This window comes from Crocodylus porosus, unplaced genomic scaffold (assembly GCF_001723895.1).
Source record: "Crocodylus porosus isolate Cpor-Errol unplaced genomic scaffold, CroPor_comp1, whole genome shotgun sequence".
Lineage (NCBI taxonomy): Eukaryota > Metazoa > Chordata > Crocodylia > Crocodylidae > Crocodylus > Crocodylus porosus.
In genome coordinates this window covers 60534721-60548598 of record NW_017728907.1, presented here as the reverse complement: position 1 = coordinate 60548598, position 13878 = coordinate 60534721, and the positions used below count along the sequence as shown (strand labels likewise).

General features: G+C 43.3%; 1 protein-coding gene across 2 annotated transcripts in view; it reads right to left on the bottom strand.

Moving 5' to 3' along the window:
* Window positions 1–9601, bottom strand: part of CACHD1 (cache domain containing 1) — a 180066-nt gene extending 170465 nt beyond the window's left edge. The window contains exon 1 of one of the 2 annotated variants that reach the window (XM_019531574.1): window positions 9341–9601. In XM_019531574.1, coding sequence (XP_019387119.1) covers window positions 9341–9571 — 231 coding nt within the window. In that variant the 5' untranslated portion in view covers window positions 9572–9601. The remainder of the gene's footprint in view (window positions 1–9340) is intronic. The other variant, XM_019531575.1, reaches the window with a different exon arrangement.
* Between the last annotated feature and the right edge of the window lie 4277 nt (window positions 9602–13878).

The following is a 13878-nucleotide window of genomic DNA, read 5'->3' as shown; positions in this document are numbered from 1 at the left end:
GTCATATGTATGTGGGAAGATGGAAAGAGAGGGAAAAAAAATCCAAACAAAACAAATGCATGCATATGCGCATCCATGAGTATGTGCGTGCACACACACACAAGCCTGGTTCCTCTCTAAAAGTAACTATGACTTGCAGTAGACTGGTTACAGCTCTAAAATGTCATGGTCAAAGAAAGAAAGGAGCCCCACTGAAAATAAGGAGGGTTACGGGCTACTTCTGCTTCACATCTATGGAAGTCGTAAAGCTCACCAGCATGAGCTGGTGCTAGCAATTTAAGCTGTAAAAAAAAAAATATACATATTTTTGCAAATATGCTCTTCTGGCACATCTGAAAAATGACTTACTTAAACAGTGTATCGTACTGTGTGTTGCCACTGCTGACTTGCACCACTCATAATCAATGTTCCAAAAACAAATCAACTTAAACTTCTTCAAAACAATATGTATAATCTAGTGCCTGTAACTGTAGTCTGTGTCATGAGAGAGGACTTTAATTATTAACTCCTCAGACTAAGGGTCCTGAGAAGCAGAACACAGCAGAGGTGGCAGGGATGAGGGGGGAGAGAGGGAGTTCCCACTACTGAAACATTTTTTCCTAACCAGTAACAGATCTCTCTGCTTTAACTCAAGTAACTCACAACAGGACAGTAAAGGGCAGATCTGGTCAAAAATTTTCCATCAAAACTGTGACAGAAAATCGCTTTTGCAGTTTAACTTTCTTAATAAAAATGATCCACTCTCCTTGGAAAAGTTAATTTTTCATTTAAAAAAATCCAGGCTATCCTGGGCAGAAAGAAGGGGGATCTCACTCATGCTCCTAAACAAATCAGTGTTTTTCAACACTCTGTTGAAAAGCTCCCAGCCAGGTCTAGTTAAGAGCCCCAAAGCAGTGTTAAGTGCTTTCTGGACCACGCATGCTTTTCATGTTTTGGGAGCTTATGGTTGTAGAAAGCATTTATCCTCTCCCCCAAAAAGAAAAGGACAGATGTTAAAGTTTTAATTAAAGCTTTATTTATGATTCTCTCATGCACACAATTGTAAAAGGTATTTCTTGCTAAAGACGCTGATAAGATCTGGTATCACCTTACTTTTATAGATTCAGTTTTTAAGCTTTGTTTGTGACTTTAGTAGTATCATAAATTTTCAGTTACTACCACCACAGAAGAGTCCTATGACAATCAATAATGAGGAAGTTATAGTTACTAAGAGTCTTATGTTATGAGGTTTCCACACTGCATAATAAACTTTGCTTTTAGTAAGGAAAGAACGATGCAATCCATCAGAACAACAGAACTGCCATTTAGTCACCATCTTATAAGGAAGAATTGATAAGACATTAAACGAAATTTGATACAAAGATATTTTTATTGTATTGTTTATTATGCTTCCTATGAGAGAGAGACTTAAAAAAAGACTTCAGAAAGACTTAAAACAAGACTTTTTAAAAAAATTTAAAGACACACCAGATGTATTTACATGGGACTGGATCCTATGTTCGCAGAAGGCAATGGCAAAGTTCCCATTAACTTTCATGGTACTGAATCAGGGACATAACCCTTAAATGGCACACTCTCCTCACTATAATGCTTCTCTTCATGCATCACTTCAAGTACAAAATGAAAGACAGATGCATGTTTCAGTTACTGTTCGTTTCACTTAGATTATGAAACAAACTGAAACAGCCCTATATGATGGCTGTAAAGAGGGGACTTAAATTATGGGGGAATCCCATTAAGATAAGGAAAAATACACACTTTTGTGAAAACGTAATGCATTTATTCATGTACAAATACAGACACATTCTACAATTAAAGTTATTTCTTTACATAGAACACTTGCACTTGATAAGTTCAGAGTATTTAAAAATATCCTGTTTGAAACTTTTTTCCCCAAATGCACTGATGATACAATTGGCCTTCCTTGCCAGTTCTAAACATTATAAATTGTGCTTTTTTAATTGATATGCAAAATGTAAATGTTAATTTCTTTCCTACCAATGCCAAGTCAGGCTGATGGAACCACTGCCATTTCCTTGTTGTACTGCAGAGAACATTAGGTTCTTGCCAGTCCTCCTCTACTGAATTAAGCTAAGAAAAAAGTTGGCTAACACACAACTGTATTTACTTGGTGCACTTCCTTAACATATGTCTTATCAGCCCTGCCACAGCCAAGAGATTCCAAATTGCTTTATGACATACTTGGATTTCCTCCCGTTAATAAATTCCTCCTTTCCCCCTCCCATGACTGGCAGGGTTCTTCAACACAGCAGTAAAGTGGGACAGCTAATTATCTACCAATCCACCTTGCTGCACCACATTTGGCAACTTTTATCTGCACAGGACAGCTGCATTCTCTGTGTTTGAAGTGAAATGTCAGTCTCCACTAATGCAACAAGACTTACATCACTAATGATGTCTCTACACTTTGAAGAAACAACTCAAAGCCTAATTAAAAATTCAGATTCATTCTCCCAAGATTGACAATTTCAACTGCCCTTCCACCAGGACCTCGCTATATCTTTTTGAAATGTTTCATGCAAAAAAGAAAAAAAACAAGTGGGATGAAAAACTGCTGCAGTCTTAGGCTTTCACAGAGCCTGTAAAAAGATTGTTATGGCTGGATCCAAACCAAGACATAATCATGTAAAACAGATGAGATTTTACTCCACTGGTTTCTACTCATAATTACTATTATAATGTAGACTTCAACATTAAATAAAACAGCTCATAAACCATTTATCTGCCTCCTTGTTTTAATGTTTATTTTGTTTTGTTGCAGTTTCTCGAACTGCAAGCAACCTGAAACCAAAAGAACAGATGCATATGTACCTATTCTGTTATTAAGTGGTAAATTGCATACAAAACTTGAAGTCCTAAATGATACATTTACACACTTTGCAAATAACAGGTCCCTCTTTAAGAACAGATAGATCTCTCATTTATAGCTTCTCCTGTTGTGCTCGTTACTTTTTTTTGATTTGAGAACTTCATGAACTTCCAGTTTCGTCCTGAAAACATTTTGATCCCTATTTCAGAAAGGGAAAACTGTGGCACAGATTGCCTGAGTGACATGCTGGAAAAGTTTGTGGACGGGCGAGAAACAGAACCTGTCTCAGCCAAGTGCTTATTTCAATACAAGCAAGTCCGTTCTTTGGATACTTAACTCCTTCTGCAAAGACTAATGGGCAAGGATTACCAATTATGATTACACCTCGCTGAAAATAAAGAAGCATCAGAATCCCAACAATGGCTGTCATTTCATCCTCCCACACAAACTGACCAGGCAGTGATAGCATTACCACATCTGTGAGTCCTTCTGGTATATCTCACATCCTGCTTTCACTGAAACATGTGAGGCCAAACACACCGCTAGTAGAACAAGTGTGCAGATCAAGATGGAGGCGCCTGCATGCCAGAAATTTATTGATGGAGTCCATCTGAGCAAGTATTAATATTTAAAACAAAGAGACCGTTGATGCTTCCTTAGCCTGATGAAGGGTTTTCCAACCCAAAAGCTTGTTAAGAAATTTCTGCCAACTATTTAACTTGATCTAATAAGAGATATCAGGTTCACCCAAAGAACTTTGTCTGCCTGTGTCCTTAGACCAACATAGCTACAACCTATCCCCCAAGAAACAGTGTTGTAATTCAGCTCATAAAAGTTTTTTTTTAAACATCAGAATCATAGATAATTAGGGTTGGAAGGGACCTCAGGAGGTCATTTGGTTCAACCCCCTGCTCAAAGTAGGCCCAGCCCCAACTAGATCATCCCAGCCAAATCTTTATCTAGCCAGGTCTTAAAAATCTCCAATGATGGAGATTCTTCAACCCCTCTGGCTAGCCTGTTTCAGTGCTTTACTACCCCTAGTGAGTGAATTTTTCCAAATATCTAAACTTCTCTTGCTGCAACTTGAGAACATCGTTCCTTGTTCTGTCACCTGCCATCACTGAAAGCGTAACTCAAAATTATTTTGGCAGGAGGAACACTTAATGAGTTTTGGTGTCCACTTGAGGGCCACATTGCTCTCTCTGCCCCCGCTCGCCATCCTCACCCTACCCAAAGCTGCAGCACACTCCAAACCCCACCCTGCCTAGAGCTGCAGCACATCCTGATCCTCACCGTGATCAAAACCTGCCGGCCACGTCCACAGCTTATGCTAGCACCTGCTAAGCTTCCCGTGGATGCTGGCATCAGTTGTGGACACAGCTAACAGGTTCAGGGTAGGGATGCGGAGCATTCCCTCCCCACCCCACCTGGAACCCACCAGCCGCATCTGCTCTTATGCCAGCTCCCACCCGGTATGACAGCAGCCCCAGGCAGGCGCTGGCATCAGCTGTGGACACAGCCAGAGGGTTCCAGCTGGGAACTGGGGTATCCACCTGGGTCTACAGCCCTACCTTCCAACATCTCTACTACTCCCCCCCAGCTTGGTAGTAGTCATGAGTCATTCTGGGTATAAGGAAATCATTTTTCTCCAGACTCACAAAATTGTGGATGACAGAGGGAAGAGAAAGGGAGGACTGTGCTGCTTTGGCAGACTAAACACGAAAGCTCAAGACAAATCCATCATCAAAATTTTCAAAACCCTTTGAATCTATGACTTTTTTCTGTTCCTACTTGGTTATGAAATTATACACATTCCTTGGATTACAAAGTCCTTGCACAGAACTCTTCCTTGTTCATTAATCCTCTCAACACTTTTTAAACCTATGTATACACCTCCATTTATAGGTGGAGAGTCTGAGAGAGAATGCTTGCCAAATGCCACCAGAAAAGGCCTATGTGGTAGCCCCCCTCTCCCAGCACCACTGCAGCCCTGCTCAAGCATAGCCCCAGCCCAGCCCCCCAGCTGGGAAGAGCCCGGCACTGCCCCCAATCACAGCCTGCAGCAGATACCCACCCTCACCCTGATCCATGCCCCCCCATGGCTTACCCTGGGGGGCATGTAGCAATGGGAGCCACCCCCCAGGATGCACCGCTCGCAGCTCCGTTCCATGCTCAGCCTCAGCCCCACTCCCTCCCTAACCGCAGGGGCCTTGATCTGCCCTCTCGACCCCCTTTCCTTTCCCAAGCCCTTCCCCTCAACAGACTTACCAGCTGGACGCTGCTCTGTACGCTGCCAGGTTGGTTGCACACGTGCTGCAGCTGCGCATGCACACAGCATTTAATTGGCAACATTATCAGTCACATCAGCCAAACAGCCAATTACCAATAATGTCAATTTTCTTTTACTGGTGCCGATATGATATGGACCGATGTATCAGTGTACCTCTAGTAATTACCACACTAATTAAGCGAGTCTGCTTCAACACACTGCAATTACAGCATGTTGGAGCAGCCTCCAGCACTCATGTACAGTCACCCAAAGGGCTAGATTTTCTGAGGACATAGCTTCCACAAACCTATGGAGTTCAGCCAACAGATAATTTGGCTCAGAGTATTATCAAAGCCAAATAAGCATACTTGAAAAAGATGTACTTTTCCCTATGATCACTCTCAGTTACAGGCATCTTCGATGCCAAAAAGCAATTCATAAAAACTTTTCAACACTGCTGCCTGAAAACTTTGGGTATGTTACTCTTAATGGTGACAACCTTTAAGTTAAAGAGGCTTGATAGAAACCACTGTGTAAAGTACATTAAAAAAAATAACACAACACTCCTTCTAGCCAATTAGACCCTATCTTCATTTGCTCATTCTGTGTATTGGAATTCATACATACATAAATGGACTACAGGGAAGTTTAGTTTTACAACAGTATAGCACACCATCATAAAAACCCAAGCTTCTAGCCCTGCCCTTTGTTCAGACGCTACGAGGGCTGTCATACTCATGACAGCATACTCGGTCTTTCGGGAAAGCAAGGAGAGGACTGGGGAATGCAACACGTTGCTGCACAATCTCCTCCAGCCAGTTTGTGGGTAGCACTATAGGACTGGAGATGGTCTTGTACGGACTCATTGCACGCTCCATGTCAAATACAATACAGCTATATTAAAATTATATTCTTAGTCATGGGCCTATAAAAATAAATACATGAAAGATTATGGTCCTGTGTTTCAGAGCACATACATTTCTAATTTACGGTGTAGGAGCTACAATTAATAGGTACAATAGGTCAAGTTAAAGAGCTGCATGGACTGTATTTATTTAATTGCTTATGAAGGCATAATAAACCATGGAATCATATGAGGTATTGAACCCATTCTTTTCTTAACATATAGTCTTTACAAATAACAAAGAAACACATAATGGAAGCACTTTTATTCATTTTATTTGAAATGAATAATACAAATTAAAATGTAGCATTTTACTGTTCTCTGATCTATTCAGCAAATGCTGTACCTTGCACAAGAAACCCCATAGCTATATAATCCTTACTCCAAAGTACCCCTCACTGCATTATTATTTATGGTATACTATTTTATACGGTTAAAATCTAACCTCAAGTCAATCTGAAAGCAACATATACACAGCAACAATCGTGTGTTAAAGCATAAGAATTAATAAAGATCAGCTATTGCACTGTCGCACCCCATGTAAGCACCTGTAAATAAATGCCAAAATGTTGCAAGTAATGCTCTACCATCCTCCTGTTTGGCACAGCAACTGGTATTACTCTTACTAAGTGCATGCAGCTCAGTCTTTTCACCAATAAATATGTAAACATAACGAAAATCCATTAAAAACAATAAGCCTTCCTACTGATTGATGCTCAGTAGACAGTTATCACAGCAGCAATACGGAGAAAAAAAAATGATTACAGAAATTAGACATAGCTTTAAGAAGTTTTGTTAGCCCACTTAAAAATATTAGCTCACTGCTCCAATCAGAAACGATTTTATTTTCTGCCTTATGATTTATGTACCATAACCCTTTCATGGGCTTCTCAGGCTCTGTATTCTCCTGGTTTTCCTCTTTCTTTCTTAACATCTCTATTAGAGGCTCTCATCTACCTTGCCTCCCTTATATTCTTGGAGGTCCCATCTTCAGTTTTCTTATTCTCTAACACCTGCCCCCCCGCCCAACTCAAACGCCCAAAATCAACCTCTCATCTTCTATCTACACATTTCCACCTGCTTTTCTGATGCTAAACCCTTTGGCATTTAAGGGATCTCTTACCACTCTGACCCCCAGTGACTGGAATGATTGTTTCCAAGGCCTCTCACCGCTACCTCCCGCCTCAGTGACTGTTAACACCACCTCCATCCTTCCCGTCACCAGGAGTAGCAACTAGATACCCAGACAGGTGCTGCTGATGCCCTGACACTTGCGTCTCCTTCTTTCACATTTCAGGTTCTTGACAAATACAGTGCTTGCCCCCTCTGTATAATCTCTTCAAACAAATTCCCACAACCTCCCTCTCCATCTCAACAGACCACATACACCTACTTATCTCCCTCCTGTCTTCTGCCATTTTTAAATGTCTCCACTGGTTTCACCTCTTTCCCTTTTTGTCTCTCTCTCCTACTGTCTCCCATCTCCTTCACTCTGTCCAAGCACTAAGCCAAGCCACTCCCTTTGGCTTCCTTCACTGGGGTCTGATTTTGAGCTTTCTTTCAAGCTTCAAGGTACAGAAAAAGCTCTCGCTCTTCTTCCACAATCCTATTAAAGAGTACATATTCTTAGCTGTACTCTAGCTACAGTGAACCCGACTGCATCACTGTACTATCCTATTCCATATTTCACCCACCTTTGCCCACAGGCACCTCTTTCAGCCAACACTGCCCTAGGTACCATGCACGAACAGCACAGAGTAAACCACATGAAGTCTGCACTCATTGCATAGACTCCTTTTTAAGGTATTAGCTTACCAATTTTCAACTCTTTAAAATTTGCAACGAATCAGATACTACTGATGTGTATCATAATATTTTTGTTCTACTGCAGAGGTCAACAAAGAAGCTTCTAAAATCATGGGAGGTTTGTTTTCACCAGCTTTAATCAAAAGCAGCTGTAACAATGTAATTGGAGGGGGAGGCTTCCCTTTAAATTGCTGGGTTTTAAAACAGCCAAAATATTGAGAACATGAAAAAAGGATTCATAATGGAAACTCTGAAAAGCCTTCATCTACTAGCTTTGCGATGCTAATAACTTCTGGCCTCAGACTATCCAAGTGATAATAAATGCACTGTGTATTTTGCAGAGCCATTCACTCCCAACAAGATGTTTTCTGGAGCCAGGAACGAGGTGCGATTCTTATGGCAGTGTCCTGCTTCAGCTTATGGACAACGAAGTGCTGATGTGGAAAATAACTCAAAATAGGGTCTGTGGAAGCTCTCTTGAAAAAAGAAAAAAAGAGAGACAAACAAAGGGATGCTTTGAAGCTGACAGCATTGGTCGGAAATGTGTTTGTTTTTGGCCTCTTTTTATATGCTGAGGAAATAGGCACAGAAACATCTTTATACTAATTTAATTTTTACTAGAGAGAGGATCCAGCATTCACCCATCTACCACACGCACAACTTACAAGGGGAAAAGATCTGTGCTGAAGGACCCATAAATGGAAAAAGTGACTTTCTTGTTTTTCCCTTAGTTCAATATATCAATAACCCAACTTATTAAGTGAAGCCATTTAAATACATGATAAGAGACAACATGGTATTTTTCCCCACACAAAGCACAGCCCTAGGAGGCCGGCCAACACAAGGATGTTTCAAAGGTGGGAGAATGAAGCCAGTTCAGGAGCAGATAAAGGGCCATTTGGGCACGGACCCCTGCTGACTGCATGAAAGTGTCTCCTTCTCCATTGCGAGGCTTTTAAAACTGCATTTGTTTGTTGCTGACCATACCTTGGATCGTAAAGCCTTTGGGATCCGATTTCACTTTTTTTAGCTGGGGGGGGGTAGGGTTAGGGTTGGGACTCGTAGCGGATACTTGCAACGTCCCCTGCAAGTGCAATCAAGGATGACAGAAATCACAGCCGCTGAGCTACCGCGAAGGCACGGACACAAATCATGGCTTTCCTGCGCGGGGCAGGGGGTCGGACTCGATGACCTACCGAGGTCCCCCAACCCCCTGAGCCCTAGAGCAGGAGCCGGCGGGAGAGCGGGGATGGAGGAGGACAGTCCCTTGACAGACCGCCTGCTTCCCCCTTGCCTTGCCCCACCATTGTTGCGCGCGGGAGCCCGTGGCGGCTCAGGACCAGCCCTAGGAAGGGCTGGATGCGACCCTGGAGCGAGCGGGCACGGCACCAGACCTCTACACACCGCCGGGTGCCGGTCAAGCAGCCCACCCACACCTCCCGGGGAAGGAAAGCAGGGGGTGCCCTGACAAGAAAAGTTGCGAGGCTCGGGAGAGCCGGGCCGGGCCGAGACAGGTCCCCGCGCGCCGTACCTGCATGGTGACGACCCCCAGCTCCTCCGCCGCCAGCCGCCGCATCTGCGTGGCCACAACTTGCGCCTCGTCCAGGATGGAAAACTCCGCCTCGGCCGCGCTCAGCCGCCACAGCAGTGCCAGCCACACGAGCCACGGCGGCCCGCGCCCGCCCGCCCGCGCCATCGCCGCCCCGGCCCTGCAAACTTTCCCGGCCGCCTCCGACAGTCCCGCCGCGGCCCGGGCCTCCATGGGCGCAGCGCTCCGGCGGGCGGGCGGCAAACTGCGCCGGGAGGAGGAGGAGGAGGAGGAGGAGCGGGGAGGAGGCGTCTGTGCACCGTGCTGCGTGCGGCCTCGGGGGCGGGGAAGGGGCGGCCCGGCCCCCCCTGCTGCCAGGGCGCCCTGGCCGCGGCCCCCGCGCACGCGCCGCCGCTTGCAAACTTTGTGGTGCCGGGGTCGGGCTCGGCTGGGCGGCGGGCGCGGAGCAGTTTGGGGGGGAACACAGACAACAAACTTTTCTGTTCCCGGGGGGAAGAGCCTGGGTGTGCCCCGGCTTCGGGATGCGGGGGGAGCTCGCTCCATGGCTCCTTCTGGTGCCTTCCTGACGGCCTTTCACAGGTGTTAACCACCCTCCTCCTCCTCCTCCTCCCGTCTCTGCTTTCTTCTACTTCCTCATCCTTCTTCTTTTTTCCTCCTTTCTTCTTCTTCTCCTCCCTTTTCTTCTTCCTTCTTCTTCTGCCATGGCCTCAGGGCTGTACTTGGTGCCAGCCGGGTTGGTCCGAGACAAAAAGAAATGCAAAACTCTGGAGCTCTTGGTTCAGCGATGATACTTTTTGCTTGACCGACTAGGCAAGCACCAGGAAAAAGTATCTTTTTCTGCAGGTTGTACAACTGCAGCCTGACAAAGGGTTTTTAAACCCAAAAACTTGCTAAGAATTTTTTTTTCCAACTATTTAAGTTGGTCTGATCAAAGCTTCACCCAAAGAACCGTGTCTTTTTCCTGCAAACTTTTGGGCTCAAACGCCCTTCGGCAGGCTCCGGGGAAATGAAAGATGGTTAGAAGTCCCCCTAGGGCACAGAGGAGCTCTTGTTCGTCTGGTCCCTGCTCCTGGTCTGGAGGCTCCTCTTTCACCGCCCTGCAGATGTTTTTTTAACTCCTTCCAGAGAAGCTCTATTGGTTTTTGCTTCAGTCTTAAACCAAATAATCCGGCTCTGGGTCCTGAGCCTATTCATAAAGCTTCCGGTTTATGTTTAACTGGGGAACGATAGGTGTGGTTTTATAGGAGATGATGCACGGTGCCTTCTGAAAATCATAGATCCACCCATGAATGCTCCTACTACTTCTGATCTTGGTCAAAAAGTCAGCCTAAAGAAGCCCTAACTTTGTGGCAGAAGCCTGGGACCCCAGGGCCAGAGTTTTACTCCAAGCTCCATCTCGCAGCACTTGCTCCATGGCCTTGAGCAAAGTATATTGTAGCTTAGTTATCTTTTCTGTAAAAGGGGAATAATACTTCCTACCTCAGAGGTAAGAATCTGTGAGGATAACTCAGGGGCAGGCAATTATTTTGGGTGGAGGACCACTTACTGAGTTTTGGCAAGCCATCAAGGGCTGCATGACAGGCAGCCAGGGGCAGAAAAATATTTAATTTTCTAAATTTTGGGGGGTCCTGTGGGCCAGATAGAATGGCATGGCGGGCCGCATCTGGCCCACGGGCCGTATTTTGCCCACCCTTGGGATAACTTATTGGTCTTTGTCGAGGTCAAGTCCAAACAGAAGGTGCTACTAAGGACTTCCTTATTACTCTCATTTACTATAAATGTTATAGGTTGGACCTGCTAAAATTTACCCTTTTCCAGATACAGGGGAGCAAGTTAATTTTTACTGTAGTTTCCATATGCAATACGGGGTCTGGGGTTATTCGTCTAGGAAAATAAGGCTTCTGGGCACATATTACAAACAGCATCAGTACAACCCCCCCCAAATCTATAGTTGTGGCATGAAATAGAGAATGAAGGACTAGCTCTGGGCAGTGAGAACTACAATATTTGTTTAATACTTGGTGAGCATATTCCTAAAGAGTCAGCCCAGGTTTTAATATTTTCAGTGAACGTGGCTGTATGCTTGGCTCCTCTCGAGAGTGTGGCACAGCATACCACTGACTGGTGTCAACCAAGAAGTCTTAAGAAAACATCCATGATATGGAGAGAAAAAACAGAAATGCTTGCAAAAGTCTAACCAATCCAGCAACACAAGATGACAGCTTTCCTCCGGGGAAGTGCAGCATAAAGAAAATATAACAAGCCAAAAACACTGGAAAAAATATCCCCTTTGACTTCTGAGCAATGAAGCACTCTAATGGGAACACAAAAATGTTGGCAGCAATGCAGAAACCTCTTTAACCCTTTTGGTCTTTTCCCATATACACTGGCACCAGAGTAACCTTGCCCTTGCCACATGATATAACTTTCTTATCCAGTTCTCTTTGTACCACCCTCCTGCCAGCACTCCTGGTTTTCCACATATTTATTACACCAACATTTTGACTATCACACCTCAAAGGATGAAGCACTACAAAAATTGGGAACAAAACACAGAATCAGCTCAATGGGACATCTACTCAGTATTATTTCTCTGGCAGTGACTGATACGTGGTTCAGAGAAAGGTTCAAGAAACCACCTAAGGGACAATTGTGGAATACCCTGCCATAGTTATTCTCCGTCCTTTAAGAGATGGCTTATGCATGAGGGATCTTAAATAAATTTTTACCTCCAATTGCTAGATATTTAAGTGCTTAATCCTTTTTTTAATTGGTTACATAAAGCTCTTGGTCTCAGGGATATCCTGTGACAGTAAGTAGAGGATGCTTTATATATAAATGTATGAACTTTACATATTTTTTCATATTTTTTGCCCTTTTATTTAATTTGTCCTTGTTAATTATGAAATAGGATTAATTTTTTTCTAGTTAATTAATATTTGTACACTAAATCCTCACTGGTTATTTTTTTAGAGTGAGATTTCTAGTGTATTCAGTTCCTCCAAACCTTGCATAATAGAACTTATACATCATCTCCACCTTCCTGATATAGGTTAACTAAACAGAATAAGGTGAGGACACATCAGTGATTTATAAAGTGGCATGTATTGTTATAAAATGACAACTCTGTTTTCTCATACAGTCTTTATCCATTCTAACTTTTAACTTGATTTTTGACCACCTTTGCACATTGAATTGGACAGGAGCTTATCACGTAGTTTAGAAATTCCTACTTTTCCCAAGTGGTTACTGTTAGTTTAGAATCCTGCAGTGCAAGTAGCACAAATGCTTCCTTCCAGCATGCATAACTCTGCATTTTTCAACACTAAATTTCATTTGCCAGCATTTTGCCCATTCTTATAAGAGGCTTTGTCCAAGTTCTGTGAAAGTACAAATAAATTATTCAACAGGTTCTCCCTTAAGTACTAATATGTTCAAACTTTTAATGCTAGAATGAAATCTGATTTAAGTTTCAATTTTTGGTTTGTCCTTGTCTTAACATGCATATTTAGATGACTCATAGCTCATTGTTTCAATCATTTGTTGCTCTTTATTTTCTTTTCTTTGTTTTTGAAGAGGCCTTCTAGTTCAGCACATTTCTTTGTAAACAAAATAATGATTCTTTAATCTGCTACAATGAATGTCTTTGATTTCCACTTTAAAGGTCAGGAACAGCATTTGCTGTCTTCTAGATGGCATGTTTTTGTAGGCAGGTCATCTACTTCATTCTCAAGTTATGTCAGCTCTTGGCTGATTACTTTCTAGTCTTCGTGAGCTGAGGTTCTTTATCAATTTGTACCACTGTCTTCTCTTTTCATTTCTCCACCTCCAACAGTGTCTTATCTTCATTATACCTGAAAAAGGGATATGTAGCGCTCCAGCATCCTTTGGGGTGAATAGACTGAGGGCAAAATCCACAGAGTAACTTAGCCCCTGGTCCCTGTAGCAGTATCCAGATTCCTGTAAAATGCATGGGGAGAGTTAGGCATGTAAGAATGGGATCCATAACTACCAGACCACTGAGTAGGGAACCACCTAGGTCAGATAAACAACAGGGAAGACTAGAGGGTCTGTTTAATAACCCTGCCCCCTTCTCACCTCCTCTGGGGTTCTGGGCACTTGGTTGGTTTATTTTCCTCTAAAATAAAGTCTGTAACAGGTGAATCCTCTTCTGAGTTAAGATGCTTAAGCTGGGGATTTTTTTTTTTGAAAGTCAAGCATGAGGCATCATTTTCTTGGAGTAGGAGGTGGTATACTTTTTTCTAATCAGTAATTCAGGGAACTAACTCACAAAGGCCATGGGAAACTGCAGTTTGATTCCCTCCCTTATCTGCATGGATTCAAAACCACACCTGTTATCTACCTAACTACCAGGCTGTATAGCCTGTTGTGGGGAAAATATTTTAGCCCTTCCTGCTGAAATGATTTCACTTTTTACATAATACTTGAATATTCATTGGGCCAAAGAGAGAGTGAACATGCAGCAGTACAAGATTCCCTCTTAGTCCTCCCAATTTCCA